This window comes from Sinohyriopsis cumingii, chromosome 4, assembly GCF_028554795.1.
Source record: "Sinohyriopsis cumingii isolate HCF-2022 chromosome 4, ASM2855479v2, whole genome shotgun sequence".
NCBI lineage: Eukaryota > Metazoa > Mollusca > Bivalvia > Unionida > Unionidae > Sinohyriopsis > Sinohyriopsis cumingii.
In genome coordinates this window covers 23,069,397-23,092,072 of record NC_142964.1, presented here as the reverse complement: position 1 = coordinate 23,092,072, position 22,676 = coordinate 23,069,397, and the positions used below count along the sequence as shown (strand labels likewise).

The 22,676-nt window shown below is 31.5% G+C and overlaps 1 protein-coding gene across 3 annotated transcripts in view; it reads left to right on the top strand.

Moving 5' to 3' along the window:
• LOC149800809 (uncharacterized) overlaps positions 1-22,676 on the top strand; it is a 96,999-nt gene that overhangs the window by 9,787 nt on the left and 64,536 nt on the right. For all 3 annotated transcript variants that reach the window (XM_089954801.1, XM_089954803.1, XM_089954804.1), the window contains exons 4-6: positions 5,362-5,390; positions 6,065-6,628; positions 10,093-10,188. In XM_089954801.1, coding sequence (XP_089810927.1) covers positions 5,362-5,390; positions 6,065-6,628; positions 10,093-10,188 — 689 coding nt within the window. The remainder of the gene's footprint in view (positions 1-5,361; positions 5,391-6,064; positions 6,629-10,092; positions 10,189-22,676) is intronic.

The following is a 22,676-nucleotide window of genomic DNA, read 5'->3' as shown; positions in this document are numbered from 1 at the left end:
ACAAAAATTGTTGAATAGATTTATAAACAAATTTGACAGAAAACACATTGATGTGACTGTTTTTAAGTTATGTATATATAATACTGATCTGCTGTCAATTGATATGACTGCCTTTAAGTTATGTATATATAATACTGATCTGCTGTCAATTGATATGACTGCCTTTAATTTATGTATATATAATACTGATCTGTTGGCAGAAAACACATTGTTATTATTGCCTTTAAGTTATGTATATATAATACTGATTTGTCAATTGATATGACTGCCTTTAAGTTATGTATATATAATACTGATCTGCTGTCAATTCATATGACTGCCTTTAAATTATGCATATATAATACTGATCTGCTATCAGTTGATATGACTGCCTTTAAGTTATGTATATATAATACTGATCTGCTGTCAAAAACACATTGATATTACTGCCTTTAATTTATGTCTATATAATACTGATCTGCTGGCAGAAAACACATTGATATGACTGCCTTTAAGTTATGTATATATAATACTGATCTGCTGTCGATTGATATGACTGCCTTTAAGTTATGTATATATAATACTGATCTGCTGTCGATTGATATGACTGTCTTTAAGTTCTGTATATATAATACTGATCTGCTGTCAATTGATATGACTGTCTTTAAGTTATGTATATATAATACTGATCTGCTGTCAATTAATATGACTGCCTTTAAGTTATGTATATATAATACTGATCTGCTGTCAATTGGTATGACTGCCTTTAAATTATGTATATATAATACTGGTCTGCTGTCAATTGATATGGCTGCTTTTAAGTTATGTATATATAATACTGATTTGCTGTCGATTAATATGACTGCCTTTTAGTTATGTATATATAATTCTGCTCTGCTGTCAAAAACACATTGATATTATTGCCTTTAAGTTATGTATATATAGTAATGATCTGCTGGCAGAAAACACATTGATTTGACTGCCTTTAAATTATGTATATATAATACTGATCTGCTGTCAGTTGATATGACTGCCTTTAAGTTATATACATATATATATATATAATACTGATCTGCTGTCAAAAACACATTGATATTATTGCCTTTAAGTTATGTATATATAGTAATGATCTGCTGGCAGAAAACACATTGATTTGACTGCCTTTAAATTATGCATATATAATACTGATCTGCTGTCAATTGATATGACTGCCTTTAAGTTATGTATATATAATACTGATCTGCTGTCAATTGATATTATTGCCTTTAAGTTATGTATATATAGTAATGATCTGCTGTCAATTGATATGACTGCCTTTAAGTGAAGTATATATAATGCTGATCTGCTGTCAATTGATATGACTGTCTTTAAGTTATGTATATATAATACTGATCTGCTGTCGATGATTTGACTGCCTTTAAGTTATCTATATATAATACTGATCTGCTGTCAGTAAACAGATTGATATTTGCCTTTAAGTTATGTATATATAATACTGATTCGCTGTCGATTTATATGACTGCCTTTAAGTTATGTATATATAATAATGATCTGCTGTCAAAAACACATTGATATTATTGCCTTTAAGTTATGTATATATAATACTGATCTGCTGTCGATTGATATGACTACCTTTAAGTTATGTATATATAATACTGATCTGCTGTCGATTGATATGACTACCTTTACGTTATGTATATATAATACTGATCTGCTGTTAATTGATATGACTGCCTTTAAGTTATGTATATATAATACTGATCTGCTGTCAAAAACACATTGATATGACTGCCTTTAAGTTATGTATATATAATACTGATCTGCTGTCAATTGATATGACTGCCTTTAAATTATGTATATATAATACTGATCTGCTGTCTATTGATATGACTGCCTTTATGTTATGTATATATAATACTGATCTGCTGTCAAAAACACATTGATATTATTGCCTTTTAGTTATGTGTATATAGTAATGATCTGCTGGCAGAAAACACATTGATTTGACTGCCTTTAAGTTATGTATATATAATACTGATCTGCTGTCAATTGATATGACTGCCTTTAAGTTATGTATATATAATACTGATCTGCTGTCAAAAACACATTGATATTACTGCCTTTAAGTTATGTATGTATAATACTGATCTGCTGTTGATTGATATGACTGCCTTTAAGTTATGTATATATAATACTGATCTGCTGTCAATTGATATGACTGCCTTTAAATTATGTATATATAATACTGATCTGCTGTCAATTGATATGACTGCCTTTAAGTTATGTATATATAATACTGATCTGCTGTCAATTGATATGACTGCCTTTAAGTTATGTATATATAATACTGATCTGCTGTCAAAAACACATTGATATGACTGCCTTTAAGTTATGTATATATAATACTGATCTGCTGTCAATTGATATGACTGCCTTTAAATTATGTATATATAATACTGATCTGCTGTCTATTGATATGACTGCCTTTATGTTATGTATATATAATACTGATCTGCTGTCAAAAACACATTGATATTATTGCCTTTTAGTTATGTATATATAGTAATGATCTGCTGGCAGAAAACACATTGATTTGACTGCCTTTAAATTATGTACATATAATACTGATCTGCTGTCAGTTGATATGACTGCCTTTTAGTTATGTATATATAATACTGATGTGCTGGCAGAAAACACATTGATATTATTGCCTTTAAGTTATTTATATATAATACTGATCTGCTGTCGATTGATATGACTTCCTTTAAGTTATGTATATATAATACTGATCTGCTGTCAATTGATATGACTACCTTTAAGTGAAGTATATATAATGCTGATCTGCTGTCAATTGATATGACTGTCTTTAAGTTATGTATATATAATACTGATCTGCTGTCAGTAAACAGATTGATATTTGCCTTTAAGTTATGTATATATAATACTGATTCGCTGTCGATTTATATGACTACCTTTAAGTTATGTATATATAATACTGATCTGCTGTCAAAAACACATTGATATGACTGCCTTTAAGTTATGTATATATAATACTGATCTGCTGTCAATTGATATGACTGCCTTTAAATTATGTATATATAATACTGATCTGCTGTCTATTGATATGACTGCCTTTATGTTATGTATATATAATACTGATCTGCTGTCAAAAACACATTGATATTATTGCCTTTTAATTATGTATATATAGTAATGATCTGCTGGCAGAAAACACATTGATTTGACTGCCTTTAAATTATGTACATATAATACTGATCTGCTGTCAGTTGATATGACTGCCTTTTAGTCATGTATATATAATACTGATGTGCTGGCAGAAAACACATTGATATTATTGCCTTTAAGTTATTTATATATAATACTGATCTGCTGTCGATTGATATGACTTCCTTTAAGTTATGTATATATAATACTGATCTGCTGTCAATTGATATGACTACCTTTAAGTGAAGTATATATAATGCTGATCTGCTGTCAATTGATATGACTGTCTTTAAGTTATGTATATATAATACTGATCTGCTGTCAGTAAACAGATTGATATTTGCCTTTAAGTTATGTATATATAATACTGATTCGCTGTCGATTTATATGACTACCATTAAGTTATGTATATATAATACTGATCTGCTGTCAAAAACACATTGATATTATTGCCTTTAAGTTATGTATATATAGTAATGATCTGCTGGCATAAAACACATTGATTTGACTGCCTTTAAATTATGTATATATAATACTGATCTGCTGTCAGTTAATATGACTGCCTTTAAGTTATGTATATATAATACTGATCTGCTGTCAAAAACACATTGATATTATTGCCTTTAAGTTATGTATATATAATACTGATCTGCTGTCGATTAATATGACTACCTTTAAGTTATGTATATATAATACTGATCTGCTGTCAATTGATATGACTGCCTTTAAGTTATGTATATATAATACTGATCTGCTGGCAGAAAAACCTTTGATTTGACTGTCTTTAATTTATATATATATATAATACTGATCTGCTGGCAGAAAACACATTGATATTGCTGCCTTTAAGTTTGATATGTATAATACTGATCTGCTGGCAATTGATTTGACTGCCTTTAAGTTATGTATATATAATACTGATCTACTGTCAATTGATATGACTGCCTTTAATTTATATATATATAATACTGATCTGCTGGCAGAAAACACATTGATATTACTGCCTTTAAGTTATGTATATATAATACTGATCTGCTGTCGATTGATATGACTGCCTTTATGTTATGTATATATAATACTGATCTGCTGTCAATTGATATGACTGCCTTTAATTTATGTATATATAATACTGATCTGTTGGCAGAAAACACATTGATATTATTGCCTTTAAGTTATGTATATATAATACTGATCTGCTGTCGATTGATATGACTGCCTTTATGTTATGTATATATAATACTGATCTGCTGTCAATTGATATGACTGCCTTTAATTTATGTATATATAATACTGATCTGTTGGCAGAAAACACATTGATATTATTGCCTTTAAGTTATGTATATATAATACTGATCTGCTGTCGATTGATATGACTGCCTTTATGTTATGTATATATAATACTGATCTGCTGTCAATTGATATGACTGCCTTTAATTTATGTATATATAATACTGATCTGCTGTCAATTGATATGACTGCCTTTAATTTATGTATATATAATACTGATCTGCTGGCAGAAAACACATTGATATTATTGCCTTTATGTTATGTATATATAATACTGATCTCCTGTCGATTGATATGACTACCTTTAAGTTATGTATGTATAATACTGATCTGCTGGCAGATATGGCTGGTGTGACTTGGCTGGAAAAAACTTTCACTTTGCAAAATGTGTGCAACAAAATTTGACTATTTTGATTTAAAGCATTGTAGCATAAAGACCTTTCAGATTCAGACAAATGGTATTCATTTGGTTTAAAATGTGTTTCCGTCTCAAAAACCTCATGTATAGAGTCCTTTAAAATTTGTAATAATGATGCAGATCTACATCCAACATAGTTTTAATTGCTACAAAAGAAAAGTCTTTAAATCACTTTTTTCTCAAAAAGTCACAAATAGCACTTGACAAAATTTGACCGAAAGCATCCTGGTATAAGACTTTTTAATTTTGTACAAATGATGCTGGTCTGCCAGCAAATGCAACTGAAGATATTAATGACAGAATAAACTTTTAAAATGTTTACAGCATCATATTAATTTCTGGCCAGTTTTTACTCTTGGCTTTATTTAAATGTTCAGCAGGCTAGCAATCTCAAGGCCACTTGAGTCTCTTATGTTTTGAATGAAATAATTTTTGTACGTATCCTTTTGCAGTGAGAAAAACAGTGACGTACATTGTCAAGGTAGGAATTTTTTTTATTGTTTTTAATTTGATTATTTTTTTATGTTATAAATCACTTGATCAAAATAAAAAAAGTAAAACAGAAAAGAAAAAAGAAGAAAACATAATTAAAATGTGCTTAAGTATTAAATATTATTCACCCCAAGATTTCCTGTATTTTAAATTATTATTATTATAAACTAATAAAATTTATTATATTCCTTCTTTATTTTGTATGTTTCCAGGCCACACTAAATAAAAGAAAGACAGGTAGATTACAAAATTGTATCTCCTTCCATTTTATTCTTATGTATACCATTTTTGGAAATAAAGCACGTCTAGTCTATTTTTAATTGTTAATTAAATACTAGTATGTCACATGTACATAGTAAGAGTGGATTCTAATCAGCCAATAACAGAATGTTGAGGCATAATGTGATTACTTTCATTAATTGTCTATTAAACATTTGCTATGTATATAAATATACTTCATTACATATATTTTATGGGTAGGCTTGGGTATTTGAGTGTGTTGTAGTGCATTTGGGGAATAGACAATAAATGGAGATACTGTACAGTGTTTGCATTGCTTACATGCTTTACATCACCAGTATGATACAGATGTTTGCCAGGATGTTTTCCTTCTAATGTACTGCATTGTTACGGCATTCACTTATCTTTTCTTCTTTTTTCCAGCTCTAAAATGTAGGATCCATGTTTTGAAAGAAAATGAGAAAGGGAGACAACAAGTGATAGAACCGTTAAGCAGAACATTCAGTGATATTGTTTGTAAGTTTGATAACCTAATTGCAAGTGCTAAATCTCGTGCACAAAGTTCCATTGAGCTTATGGACACAAAAACTGAAATATTTCTATCATATTCTGCAGCAGATGGTGATAGCAGTGGACTTGGTGATGGAGAAAATGCTTCCAGCTCTCCATCAAAAGGACAAACAATAGTTGACACTTCATCAGTCAAGGTCAAAACTGATTCCAGAAATTCTGCAATGAAAAATTCATTAAATTCTGACACAGGACCCAACATTACATGTTATGGAGATGGTAGTGATATCGATGAAGATGAAGACGGGAATACTAATGGATATCAAAAGCCTCAGATACTGCCAAAGGCCAATGAAAGCAAAACTACAGGGTTAACATTAGTGAATCCAAATTTTGGACCCAGAAAACTACAGTTAAAGTCTATACAGGGGAGAGACAATAAGGAAACTCACCAAGCTGATACAGCAAAAGATGAATGTATGTATTACATTTAATCTTATCTTAAAGTAAAACTATCTGAGGTATCACCCCTTCTGCCAACCAAAGTGGCGTTCAAGAGAGGTTGTCACACATAACAGATCTGTGTAGTTGAACCAGTTTTCAAGGTCAAAATTCAAGAATTAAAAATACCTATAATTACTGTACATATATTTTGTTCTTAATTCATAAAATATTGCAAGCATTCATATAAAAAATTAATATAAACTTGATATTTTTGAGCTAGCTTCAATGTCATTGTGAACAATATGTGAAGATTATGGTTCAAGTTTTTCATTTCCTATGAATTTTGTTAAATTTTGGCATCAATCATTATCAACTAAGATAATTCATCCAGTAACATTCTTGCTTGCCACTTTGACCTTGGAGTCAAGGCCACATACAGAAATCAGCATCATAGTGGTGGTCCGAGTTTTTTCATTTGTTTTTATTTCCTAAATCCCTTGATGGCTATTTTAGCAACAGGTCCATAAACATTGATTGTGGCATGGACAAGGTTGCAGAACAGTGGAGATTCACATTTTGGTTATCAGGGTGTTAATAACTATCGTTGGTACAAGATAATTATTGTCTTCATTGTTCTGTACACAAATTAATATCCATGTAACTGATTGTATTATATATATATAGAGAGAGAGAGACAGACAGACAGACAGACAGAGAAACAGAGAATATATGTATAGTATGTGTGCTTTATCAATGATATACCACAAGATGTATACATTTTTCGTTAAAAGGAAATGAGGCTTGCTGAGTTTCCTTTTAATGAAATATTGATATGAGTGGTATATCATTGATACAGCATACATACTGTACATATGTTTTATTTATATCACATACAAATACATATATTTGCCCTTTGAATGGAGTTAAGATTTACAACAGCCAGCGTTGTATTGACCAAGTGAATGAACTCACATCTGCGAGTGTGTCCACTATAAAATGTAGTTCTGTGCCTTTTGTGGCTATTCACAATCACCTTTGCATATTGAAAAGTAGATTATTTTTTTTATTTTCTATTTTTCTTTACATTGATTAAATCAGTATAATACACACTTATGATTGAAACATGAAAGATGGTTTTAATGAGGAAAGTAGAGCACTGCAAACACTTGGTTAAATATGCCATTCACATGAACACTTAGACATTCACATACTGATGCATGGAAATTAATATGGAATAGAAGCTAAGCGAAATGATGTACCAACAAGAGGTAATTAAAATATTTTAATCAGTTGATCTAAGTCATTATTCTGCTTTAGTAACATTACCACCGATCATAAATTTCTCTCTCTCTCTCTCTCTCTCTCTCTCTCTGGTCAGTTTGACTTTAAAACTAAAACTCTCTCTCTCTCTCTGTCTCTCTCTCTCTCTCTCTCTCTCTCTCTGTCTCTCTCTCTCTCTCTCTCTGTCTCTCTGTCTCTCTGTCTCTCTATCTCTTTTATCCTTTGGTTGGTTTGACTTGACTTTTACCATAATTCATAAGTCCAGAAACATTGTGGGATCACACAAACGAAAATCCTTGAGAGAGGCAGGCCTTTGGACATTTTCATATTTAATTAATAATAATCAAGATTTACAACATTATAATATGTTTAAGAAACAACAACAACAACAAAGCATTAAATACATCACAGTACAATGTAACTGAGAAATTTACAGCATAATATCAACATGGTTTGCAACTTTGTATCACTATCGATAAATCCCATGGAAAGTGCACACATATTGCTATGATGAACCTTATTCTGGTACGTTACTTGGTGTAATTTCTATTTCAGGGTTTTAATTCAGCCCAAATTCCTTTTCTCTCTCACTCCACATTTCTGTCTAGTTTGTCCATTATACATGAGAGGGGAGGGGGAACAGAAAGCAGACAGGATTGCAATGACAATGTGTACCATATTAAATTCTTTTAGAAAACAGTGATTAATAATACTTTTTATCATTATTTTCATATGTTACTAATGATTAATGTGTGGAAATTGATCATTGATCCAGAAATAATTGCACATGGTTGTGAGACTTTATATATGCGTATTATTGCGCCATGGGCAGATCACAATTTGATATACCAGTAATATTGGTATATCAAATTGCTTTATACCAACACTTTAAATGCCTTGTTATTTTTAATGTATGTGGTGTATACAATAAAATCAGTTACATGGATATTATTTCTAAAGAAGTCATTTCAAGTCAATGTATTCATTAAAGACATTTAATAAGATCTAGTTGACATGCCGTGCTCACAAATTCATATATTGGTAAAGTTGCAGCTGCTTTTCATTTAAGATCAGAATATGTATATCTGTTGTAAATGCCACAGAACAAAACCTATTTATTACTGCTTTTTGTACTGCAAATTCTGTGAAGTCATTTTCTGAATTTGAAAATGCTCTGTGGTCTACAACAAAAAATGGGTTCCATTTATTCCTGGTTTTACATTTGTGTGTATTTTAACTTGTGTGTGGTGAGCAAAAGTATACACTCACATTTGTTTTACAAGGTTACTCTTATTGAGGAACTTGGTAAGTAAATTTTAGCAACCAGAGCATTTTCTGATGTATTCATTGCCAACAGCTCTAGTTTAAGCTGTTTGGACAGTTTACACTGATGTATTCATTGCCGACAGCTCCAGTTTAAGCTGTTTGGACAGTTTACACTGATGTATTCATTGCCGACAGCTCCAGTTTAAGCTGTTTGGACAGTTTACACCGATCTATTCATTGCTGACAGTTCTGCGTTAAGCTGTTTGGACAGTTTACACTGAGGTATTCATTGCTGACAGTTCTATGTTAGGCTGCTTGGACAGTTTACACTGATGTATTCATTGCTGACAGCTCTACATTAGCTGATTTGGACAATTTACACTGATGTATTCATTACTGACAGTTCCACATTAAGTTGCTTGGACAACTTAAACTGATGTATTTATTGCTGACAGCTCTACATTAGCTTCTTGGGCAATTTACACTGATCTATTCATTGCTGACAGCTCTAAATTAAGCTGCTTGGACAATTTACACTGATGTATTCATTGCTGACAGCTCTAAATTAAGCTGCTTGGACAATTTACACTGATGTATTCATTACTGACAGTTCTACATTAAGCCACTTGGACAGTTTACACTGATCTATTCATTACTGACAGTTCTACATTAAGCCACTTGGACAGTTTACACTAATGTATTCATTACTGACAGTTCTACATTAAGCTGCTTGGACAGTTTACACTGATGTATTCATTACTGACAGTTCTACATTAAGCTGCTTGGACAGTTTACACTGATCTATTCATTACTGACAGTTCTACATTAAGCCACTTGGACAGTTTACACTGATGTATTCATTACTGACAGTTCTACATTAAGCTGCTTGGACAGTTTACACTGACCATTTATGATCAATACAGTAATTATTGTTTTTGTGTTTTTTTCAGGTCCAGAGCTGATACCAAAACAAACAACAACCATACTGGTACCTGGGATACCAGCCTTATATTGGGCTGAACTTGCCAAGGCAGAAGCTAATGCAGGTGAACTCCAATTTTTTATGATATCCAAATAGAAACATTTTCATCAGTTTGGCTGGAAACTAAGCCATTTCATTACCATACTGGTGAATTTAAAAGGGTTAACATTAGGGGTGAAACAATTCATTGAAATATTGATGCGTCGATACTTTTGCTGAAACAATACACATATCTATACAAGAGATGGAGACTTTATACAAAACGATACTTATTGTATGCATGTTACTTCAGTCTTCACCAGTCATGAATAATTATTTTTAGTTGCCTGGTTATTCTGTAAGAGTATAATCTATCTGAAAAAGCATTTGTAGTCAGATGCATTTATGTTTATTAGTAAAAATGAAATGAATTATTTTAGAAGAACCGCTTGCCACCTACAAGTTAACACAAAATGACATGGTTCATAATCTGCCCCTCCCCCCATTTCATGCAAATTATCTTAACCCAGAAGTATGTTTAGAATATACTATACATTCCAAACATGTTCCACATGTATAATGAAGTACTTTACTCGTCATTTAATAACCACTTTCACACAAAGTTTCTACATTGAATTGTATCTTGACTTCTTTGGTCAATTTGAAAGCTATGCTACCGGTGTGTTTCACGGTAAAATATGTTGCACTGAATTCGCATTTGTGGTTATTGCCTGTTTCTGTCCTGGTTAAACAATAACCACCAATCAGAAATCAATGTAGCTTATTCTCTATGTGACAAACAGGAAGTAGTGGCAGAGCAGCAGAGAGACTTCATGGGAAAGTTGTTTGATATGTTAAGTACTTAAGCAGAGATGCTGTTAGGGTGTACCATTGCGCGGGCTTGGAGAACAGTGAAACACGAAAATTCCCGCAAATTCATCAAAAGTCCCACATATGAAAATGTGCTTGGTGAAGTATATAATTTTTATTTAACCATTCTTGTTGAGCAATCTATTTTACGAGTAGCAATTGTTCCACATCGGGGTTCTTCAAGCATGGCATGAATGGTTGTGAAACTAAATTTGATTTGAATGACATGCATAGGAATAAAAATTATGGCATAGTTTGAACAATTTATGAAGAAACTTTTACAAATGCGTGTTTAAAATACAGGCTACCTAGAAAACCCAAAATGTCTTATTCATTATGATTTTGTTGGGCAAGTATTTGTTGATGATAGTGATAATGACAGTAATTTTTAAAGTTATGAAGTATATCGGAATATTGGAGCTGGGAAAGTGTTAATGGAGATGTCAGTGATTGATTTTGAGCCCGAAAAGGTGTTAAATACAAGTCAGATGTACATACTGGATGGAGCACCCCTTTTAGTGGTATTTCAAAATTAAAGGACAGAATGCTGAACCTAATTACAATACAGATAATTTAAAAGCATAATGCAATTTTCCTTTTTTTAATTAAGCAAATTTGCCCTGCGGATGATATATTACAAAACAATATACATGTATCCATATCAGGGTTAAGATAAATTGAATAAAATAAGGGTTATAAAATGTAATTAAGAAGTAAAGATATTTATTGTAAGACCTCTGACTGCACAAGCAGTGACGGACTAAATACCCTTATATAGCGTTATGGAACAGATAAAAAAATTGGCATAGTAGTCAGTAAATTACTGATTTAACAAAGAAAGTTCATGTTAGTGAAAAATCTTATTTTGGAGCAGATGTATCCAAAAGATAATATCTGTGAGCTCTGGAAAATTGTACATAACAGTCATACAGATCAGTTTCCCAACATATTCAAGCTGACAAACACTATATGCCCCTTCCTAAAGAAGCACAGAACGATATTGATACAAAGAAAAGGAGCAGAGTATGCTCAGAAATAATTTACAGATTAATGCTTATACAACTAGAGGTGACACCTGTCAAAGATAATGATTTCATTTGAGCTATAAGAAAGTGGAGCAGGAAGAAAGAGAGACAGATATTGAAGATTAGGTAAATATTGACCTGCGACCATTTCTTCCTCCCCTCCATTTTTTATATATAAAGGGGCAGATCTCCGTTAAGACAAAAACCTGTCATCATCACTCATCAAATCATACATGGGAAACAAGTTTAGAATTTTTCTTTTTTATGTAGAGATATTTAACCAGTGAATGAAATGCTGATGGAATAAATGAAATTAGCATAGAATGAGCAATGGTGCAGATTTAAAACTGCTAAAGTTAATTGCCTTGTGTAAGTTAATAGAAAATTGTGGAATAGGACTGGGTGTAGTCAATAGTTCTCCTCCTTTGCTAACAAATACAAGTATCTGTGGCTGCAGCAGTATTTTGCATCTACAGGAAATAAAATGTAGTAGATTTTGTTGGTATTCAACCACATTCCCATGTCTGGATTTGTTCTAGGTGAGATTTTCTTTGCATGAGAAAATTGCATTATTTCTTCTGTTTTGAAGATAACATCATAATGTCTTCCTAATGTAACTGTGACATCAAATTGGCCTAAAACGTTGGATAAAACTCACTACAACCAACAGGTAGTCTGTTTGAAAGTACTGTTGATATCTTCTCATCAATGAGAAATGCATATAAATGTGTGATAACTATGTCTCTCTGTAGTCAGCATGCTGGAAATATAACCAAGAATGTCAACATACATGAAAGGGCACCACCTACCTGCCAAAGACAGAAAGACCATCAAGTTTATGTATCATGTCGCAGGCTGCGTATCGTGAATTGTATCGATACATGGCACAGTTGTATTGTTTCACCCCTAGTTAACATTTGTATGTTTGTTTCCTTTGTACAACCTATTTCAAAGGAACAGAGATCCAATTTTAAAGTGAATTACCTCCCTTTGCTGACATATTCATTCAGAGATGGAGATGAAAAAAATTTTACATAGGAAAAGAAAATTCTGACAGGTTGGACACAAACACAAAATTAATGTTTTGTCAATCTTTTCTCAGTGTAAGAAATTTTATTGTAGATGGGAGCCATATTGCTTTGCTGCTGTCCATCCATGCTGCTGTCCATCTCTATGTCCATAAATCCATATATCCACATATCTGTATGTCCACACCTCCATCCCAGAGCCAGTTTTAGCATGATAGCACAACAATTATAGAACTTAGAGCCATGAAATTTGACACACTTTATCATGATCATGAGTTAATGACCTGACCAGATTTTAAAGCCATTACAAAAATACGTTAAAATATGTTTTCATGCCAGGGATGAAATTTGGTTGGCATATTCTTATCGATAGACAGATGACCTAATTAGATTTTCAGGTTTTTTTATATACTCATTTGTAAATTTGCTAGAATATTTTTAAAAATACCTTTTTAGCACAATTTAGCAAAACCCACATGAAGTAGACAAATGAAATTCTTATGTATGTTTGGATGATCTGATTAGATTTTCATGCTATTATACATGGTTTGTATAACCTTGAAAAATCCTTGAATTTGAGGGGTTGCTTTGAAAGCTTCTTTAACTTTGAAAAAGTTGGTTTTATCTTTGAATTTTTCACAGAACTTCTTATTTTAAAGGACCACTAAACTTAAGAATGAATAAGATATTACTGCATATACTTGATTTAACTGCAAGCACCAAAGATCTGCATCTGCTATAGCACAATCCACATTCATATCAAGGTCTGTTTTGTCTGTTCTACTGTTTGTTCTTCACGAACTGCACAGACCTAGATCTGCTGGTGCATTAGGCGACAGCAGATCTGGGTCTGTGCAGTTTGCAGTTGTACTCATAAGTGAGTATATACAGTACTGTTTAAGTTCAATTCTTTTATTTTATATATATTCCAGAAGTAATGACTAAAAAAAATAATTAAAATGGGCTAAAATTGGGTGGATCAAATGACACCCAACATGGGTTGTCACCAGATATAGTTGCATCCAATTGCTGCAGTGGTGCACTCATTATTGTTTCTTCTTCTGCTTTTGTGCACATTTAAGCAGTGATAAACACAGAAACATAGGGAGATCATTGGTCAGAAATAAAAATACAGAAATACTTGAAAACTCCATGAACAAAAACTAGACATTTTTCAGACATCCCTAGTTTTTAATTTTCTTAAACTTAGACATAGCACATGTTGATCTTGTTTTATTATAGGACTAGGATCACCAATGTCATTTGCAAACTGAAACAAACAAAAACAGTTTTGTGCCAGCAAACTGCATAAAAACCCACTGAAGACAAAAAAAAAAGTCTTAGTTTAACCAAGTTAAAAGCTAGGAGCCTAGTTGGTTTCATTTATAGGCCACTTTGCTCCAAAGCAATTAGGAATGATAACTTTCTGAAATGAATGGAAAATGTTCTTGCACAGGAGAAAGAAACACATATACTCAGAGATATAAATAAGGACCTTCTCAATACTCAGATAAGAAACAACTGGATGGAATTTATTGAATCATTAGGCCTAGTCCAGCTGGTAAATGAGCTCACAAGGGTAACAGAAATATTAAGCACTCTTTTTGATCACATTTATACCAACCTACCAGACAATGTGGCTTGTGTTAATGTAATGAATGTTGGTCTTAGTGACACTATCCTACTTTTTTGACAAGAAAGGTTAAATGCAAGAGAAATAAGAAAAATACACACAAAACGATCACTTACAGATCATTAATTTTTTTTAAAAGAAGAACAATTTTTCAATGACCTATATAAACTTCCATGGAATATGATCCAAAATTTGGATGACATAGATGAAGCGCTGAGGTTGTGGACTGATTTATATATGGATGTAATCTCTTAGCATGCACCACTGAAAGTACATTGAGTATGAAAATACAGGACCAATTCAAGGCTATGGGAAACCATGCACAATATAAAGTATGGAAAAACAAAATAACAAGTTAGATTAAAAAGGCTTAAAAAAGCTTATTATCAATCATTGCTTGAAAACAAAAAGAGCAACACAAACTCAATTTGGAAAGTCTTCAATGAACTCGCTGGAGGAACACACAAAGATCAGACAAATAAAATTCACTCATTTCTGGTAAATGACACCATAGTCACTGATGACACTGACATTGCAAAGGTTTTCAAGGATTTTTCACCAACATTACCACAAAGTTAAAAGAACCAGTGACAGAAAACAACTTTAATGAACTGAAAAAGTTCTGCAGCAGCAAAATCTCTTAGGAGGTATGTTTTTCTATTCCACCAGTATCAAAAAACTTTGTTAAAAATGTCTCAGTGATCTTGACACCAAGAAGGTTACAGGACTTGATCAGATTGGTCCATGACTCATTAAATCTTCTGCCTCTGCTATTGTAGATAGCATAACATTCATAATCAATTTAAGTATTGCAACCTCATCTGTCCCCAAAATATGGAAAACTGCAAAAGTAACTCCTATTCACAAATCTGGTTCTAAGGATGATGCTGATAACTACCGACTAATCTCAATACTACCAAACTTGTCAAAATGGATTGAAAAACATGTCCATGACTCATTCATGTCATATTTAACCAAACAATTGCTGTTACACCCAAATCAATCAGGCTTTAGACAGGAACATTCATGTGAGGCACTCAGCACTGTTAAACATTTCCACTTATTGGATGTTGTCAAATAGTGGGGACTGTTAAACATACATAAGACCCAATACGTTTGTTGCTATGTAACATGATGTCATAGGAGATTTATCAAGATGCAACAGCATGTCATGTCGTCTGCTGTAGTTATGTTTGATTCAGTCTTAAAAATAATTTAAACAAGTTTCTTTTCAAACATATTCAGATTCATTTTAATATCTTTTAGAAACAGTTTGAATAAAGTTGATCATTGAAACAATAGTGGTACATAATATGTAAATTATAATGTTTGTACTGTTGGATATTGTGTTCTTGCCAGAATTACATGGGGCTTGCATGCTTGCACCATTGTAATTTGATCTTGCCAGAATTACAATGGGTTTGCAAGCTTGTACCATTCTACTTTGGTCTTTCCCACAATATTCAACAGTACAAACACCACAAACACTATAATCTATCATTATTAACTATTTGCATTTCAAAGATTTATATATAATTTTGTTCTACTGCAGTGGTTCCCAAACTTTTTTGGGCCACTATCCCCTTGGTTATTGTTATGTGTTTAGGCTCTTTCAGAAGTAACAAGAAAAGAGTGAAAACAACAAACTTTGTAAAATTTAACAATTAATTTATTTCCCTAGAAAAACAAGTTAAAAATGAGAAAAAGAACTTAGGTTTTGCAAGTCAAATCCAAATTTAAAATAATCCAAGAATTAAAAAGTAGGAGTCCTAGAAACAAAAGCCCTAATGAAACTTATTTCCAGTCTTGATGAAATCCAAAATGGAAGGCGATGACGTATGTTGTGGTCAGCGTCGTACTGATGTGTCAACAGTTCTTATTTGAATCACAGAAAATAATATTCCAATTTGAATTCTGTATAAATTTTGATAAATGTCCTTGTCCAAGAATTAATTTAGAGCACTAGTATTTCCAGGGAAAAGAATTACTTTTCTTTAAAATAAAATAAAATAATTAGCCCCAAAACTGGTCACAATATAAAACACCTGGACGTCTCCAGTGTTAAGGCAAGTATGACTATTATTTCTCAAAACATCAACAATAAATCTAGCTACAACGCAAAACAGATGACTGGATGTGGGTCAGTCCTCTGGAAAAACCTAACTAATACATGTTATTTAACAGATAGTCCAAGTATGGCCTTAATTCTACTTTATGAATCTTACTCTGAGAAAGAATATAATTTCTTTTTTTAAAGTAGTTTACTGCAAACTATTACTGGTTCTGAATCAAAGTCAGGAACTAGGTCAGCTATAGATGCAATGTTCTATAAAGTTGTTCGCATCAAAAATAAAAAAGGCAGTCAGAACTGAACTCTATTCCAGTAAATAAAGTTACATTACAATAGCAAGTAATCGAATAAAAGAATTTAAAACTTACAAAAAAACAATTAAATTAAATCTAATATATATTAAATCAAAAATATACATAACAGTTATCCTCAGCACTCCCCTTTGTTACCCAGTAACAAGCATTAATCAGCATTCGCTCCCGCCCCCCCCTTGATTATCCCATCTACCCCAGTTGGACTGTTTGAATATTATTTAGTAGTAGTACTCATAGCAATATGTCAGATCAGTTTGACTGTTTGAATACTAGTACCCATAGAAATGTGCCAAGTCAATTGACCATTAGAATTCTACTATCCTTAGAAATGTTTCAAATCAGTTGACCTTTTGAATTCTACTATCCTTAGAAATTTATCAAAACAATTGACTATTTGAATACTAGTATCCATACCATGTGTCAAATATATATTAATTGACTGTTTGAATACTAGTAGCCATTAAAATGTGTCAAATCAGTTAACTGTTTGAAACATTCATATTGACTCTAGTAAGTCGGTAAATGATTATGTATACTGGTATAGTATGTAGTGACATATAATATTTATTCAACTCTTTCTACACATTGCAAGAGGGGCCCGAGTGGCCGAGTGGTCTAAAGCACTCTCCGTTATGGATCGCTGCCATCTCACCTCTGTCTGTGTGGGGTCGAGTCTCGGGCTCGGTCAGTGTGGATATGTGAGAAAGCTTGCCGGTAGCTTCTCATGGGTCGGTGGTTCTTTCCAGGATTTTCCAGGGTTCTTCCTTCACCAATTATACTGGCCGCCATGTATAACCTATCTTTTGCTGAAAAATGGCGTTAAACCCTCTAACAACAACAAAACATTGCAAGAAAAGTCTGTATATTTCCATTACATCAAAACATGAAATAATTTTTCTTTGAAAGATATTGTCGTGTTCCATAATATTTTGCCAATGTCAAATGTAATGGCAAAAGAGAATAATTTTATATATTACAGATCTTCATTATTCTTTATATAAATTGTACTGATAAAAGAATAATGCAAAAAAATGGGACAAAAGAGTTGTGATTGTTTTATAAGCTGTTTAAAAAAAAATTCTTCACATTTGACATCTTTCTATTGTAGTTATAATATAATATAATATAATATAATATAATATAATATAATATAATATAATATAATATAATATAATATAGTGTTGATTTATTTTTGACCTGACAGGATAACAATTCAGATTAAGACAATTATTAGTCAACCATGTCCCTACTGTCAACTGCATTAGGTCCAACTCATGCCAAAATACATGACTGTTAAAATGCAAAAGGTGTATAATATACCATTCACTGTACTTTTGTTCCCACATAAAGTTAGAGTAAAACCTATCATGAAAGATAACCGTTCTGCCATCTACAAGTGGCCTGTCAAAACAGGTTGTTTCTCATAACGGGTACATGTAGGACAGTCAGTTTTTGAGGTTGAATTTTCTAAAATGGAAAAATACATGCAATGACTGTATATGTATTTTATTGTTTATTTAAATTCCTTGTTAAAGTATTACATGCATTTATTGCAAAACAATTTTATATAGCAGTAAGGATCTAAAGATATAATTATATAGCTGTAATGATATACAGATATAATTATATAGCAGTAAAGATATACAGATATAATTATATAACAATAAAGATATACAGATATAATTATATAACAATAAAGATATACAGATTTTATCTTATAGCAATAAAGATATACAGATACACAGATAAATTATATACACTGTTAATAAAGATATCATGATATTATCTACCAATAAAGATATACAGGTATTATTTAATAGCAATAAAGATATACAGACATAATTATATAGCAATAAAGATATACAGATATAGTTATATAGCAATAAAGATATACAGACATAACTATATAGCAATAACTATATACAGGTATTATTTAATAGCACTAAAGATATACAGATATAATTATATAGCATTAAGGATATACATATAATTATATAGCAGTCAAGATAAATATATATAATTATATACCAATAAAGATATACAGGTATAATTTAAAAGCAGTAAAGATGTACAGATATTATACAGCAGTAAAGATGTACAGACATTATACAGCAGTAAAGATGTACAGACATAATTACTTAGCAATAAAAATATACATATCATTATATAGCAATAAATATATACAGATATAATTATATTGCAATAAAGATATACATGTATTATTTAATACTAATAAAGATATACAGATATAATTATATAGCAACAAAGATATAAAGATATTATCAAACAATAACCATACTAATTGTGTAACAGCAACTGAAGTGGTTCTGACCTGACCTTGGGTATATATCTATATATCTATATATCTTTCTCTCCATCTATTATCTCTCTCTCTCTCTCTCTCTCTCTCTCTCTATATATATATATATATATATATATATATATATATATATATATATACCAGTTAAATCAAATCATCTAGAAAGTGAATAAATTTATTGAGGCTTATCTAGTGACAAAAGCCAAATACTTAATCAACCAACAGCATATTTTGATTAAGTAGGTAAACCAAAGACATAACCAGCATGCTATGATTCTATCAGATCAAGTGATATCAAATATTGGAACTTTCAGGTTGATGTCTAGGTTTTAAATATCAGCAGATCTCAAACATTGGTACTTTCACCTTGATGTCTAAGTTTTAAAGCTCAGCAGATCTCAAACATGGGTACTTTCACCTTGATGTCTAAGTTTTAAAGCTCAGCAGATCTCAAACATGGGTACTTTCGCCTTGATGTCTAGGTTTTAATGACTGCAACATCAGTAAAACAGCAGACATTAGGAACTTTTAAAATGAGAGTAGAATTTACCTGTCAAGATAATGCTAATAATTCATCGAGAAACAAATACCTCATTCACTCCCTGCATGCCATGGACAGACACTCGACATGTGACAGGGAAAACCTGGTGATAAGAGCTGTAATTCTCTCATTGTAACATTTCTGGTGTTGTGCTGGGTTTTCCTTTTGCTGCGAATTCTTTTTCATTTTTAAATAAAAGTTGCAGATATTCGTGTGTTTTTAGGATTATTATTCTTTATGCAAAATATAATATTCCCCATTCGCTTTGGTAATTTTGTTGAAGACTCTGTAGAGTTATGTAATGGTAGGATTGGACATGAGATGACAGTCTCAATGAAAATGTCATGTCCACATATTTAAGAACTTGAATGCATAAGCTTATAAATTTAAAAAGTGACATTTTGACATGGTACTGAAATTTTTCTGTACATTTTGGCCCAAAATTGGTTCTGTTATTTGTGTTGCAGATGACATTGATCTTTTACCGCATTAAAATATGAGATTAAAGAAGAAAATACAAACCCTGTTCTAACATGCATACAAATTGGAAACCTGAATCTTGTTGCTGTGGAGTAAATTGTGCCACTTTGAAGTGACCTTCCTATCATGGAAAGATAAAGAGGCAGGGGATAGACAGGCTGTTTACCAGAGAATGTTTCCAACTACTGAATTTTTTAACTATTAACTGTCCTTTATTTACCCTAAATAACAAAATTGTATGAAGCATGGTGCCTTCAATTTGTAAAAATAATTATTTGTTCTACTGTGGACTTAGGTCTTTATGGCTGAGCTTCAGTGTTCACAAAATTTTACTTCCTCACATGTCTGCAAGAAGTTCCTTTATGGCACTTGTAATTTTTACCTCTGTGAAATGCCACAAGCAATGTCAGTTTCTAAAATAGCCATTCAGACAAGGCAAACTGGCAAAATGTTCTTATTATTGTTCTTACTGAAAACCATGTATCAGTTGTTAAATTTTTTCATCTGAATATAGATGTGCATTCCAGTATTTAGTTACAGTGGTACGCTAAAGCCTGCAGACTGTATAAATCATATAATCAAATTTGATGAATCTTCTAGAACAGTATAATACACAAATTCCTTGTATTTCATCACCAATAGATATACCCTGAATATTTTGAGATGAAAATTCCAAGGGAACTGCCAGCCCCCCCCCCCATTAAATAATATGGATGAAGTATTCTTATATGTGATTGTTTTAACATATAAATAGAGAGCGATGTATGTAGGAAAGTGGCTATTTCTTTTATTTTGTTTAGTGCATAAAATTACGCTCTGCTTAGTTGATGTGATATTATGCATGTAGAATCTAGAAATGTTGCATGTAAATTCCATAAGTTTTAAAAAATGTATCAATGTTTGTTTTTTGTTTGTTTGTTTGTTTGTTTTTGTTTTTTGTATTATGCATTAGTGATTTTATTAACCTTTTCTGATTCTGATGTGTTAACGAAGTTTAGAAAAATGGAGAGAAAATTTATGTTTATTTCAATGTCTGTTTTACAAACAAATCGTAATTTTGAACGACAGTTTAGAACATAAAACAATGTATTATGTTCATTAGAGTTATGTGTTGAAAAGAGCAGCACTGGTTGGTTATATTTATACTATGTGGATAATACAGTTCATTAATTAAAAGATATATGCAATTACATTTTGTCAGGAAGTATAATTGTATGAATGTTTTGATGGAACAGCAATACAAAAACTGCTGTCCCTAATGACAACAGCCATACTTAAAATGACACACATTTTACACACAAAAACTAACTAAAAATGAAATAAAGTAGATATAAATGAATATTACTGGTTTTATCACATTCATTTGGGACACACACACATACATACACGCACACATACATACATACATATATATATATATATATATATATATATATATATATATATATATATATATATATATATATATATATATATATATATATATATATTCCTTTCATGTGTACATACAACAGCTTTACTCAACGTAGATTTGAAAACAATACAAATGGATGACAAAATGACAAAGACAAAATGTACAAAATTATTACTGTATACACTCGTATATTATGGTAGAATATATCAAAACATTACTTAGTGAGGGAAGAGTGAAAAAAACTTTATTTTTGCCTATATGTCATGAATTAATGACGTGCTTCTAAGCATCTCTCAGTGCTTTGTCTGAAAACAATATGGCGGCAGCCGGGCACAGTGATGTCATGGTCTATTTTTAGTAAAAAGTTGAATTCAGTACAAGTGCCATAATGGTGAAAACTGCCTAATACTGGGACAGTTTTTAAAAATATTTTATGATCATAGTAAAATTTTCTTTGGATCTAGCTGATAGTTTGTCTTATTTTTCAGTCAGAATTATCCTGTACCAATTAGAATCCTGTTTGTGAACTTGCAAAAATGCTTCAAATTTAGCTGAAATTCTGTTTTTGCCCTGTTACTGTTTATGCAAATGAATTTTCCTTCCACTGCATTTAAATGGAAATTTATATATGTGAGTTTGCTCTACTTGTGACAAAAATCTGACCAACTAAACTCTTTTAAATTTCATATGAAAAATTTGATGCACAGCTTTGCTTTTTAAACAAAACATTCACCCTGAATACATAGTTTTGCATTCTGACCCTGTGGTAATCATAGTGAGCTAGATATATGCACTCAGACCCTGCAGTAATCATACTGAACTAGATACCTGCATTCTGACCCTGTGGTAATCATACTGAAGTAGATACATGCATTGA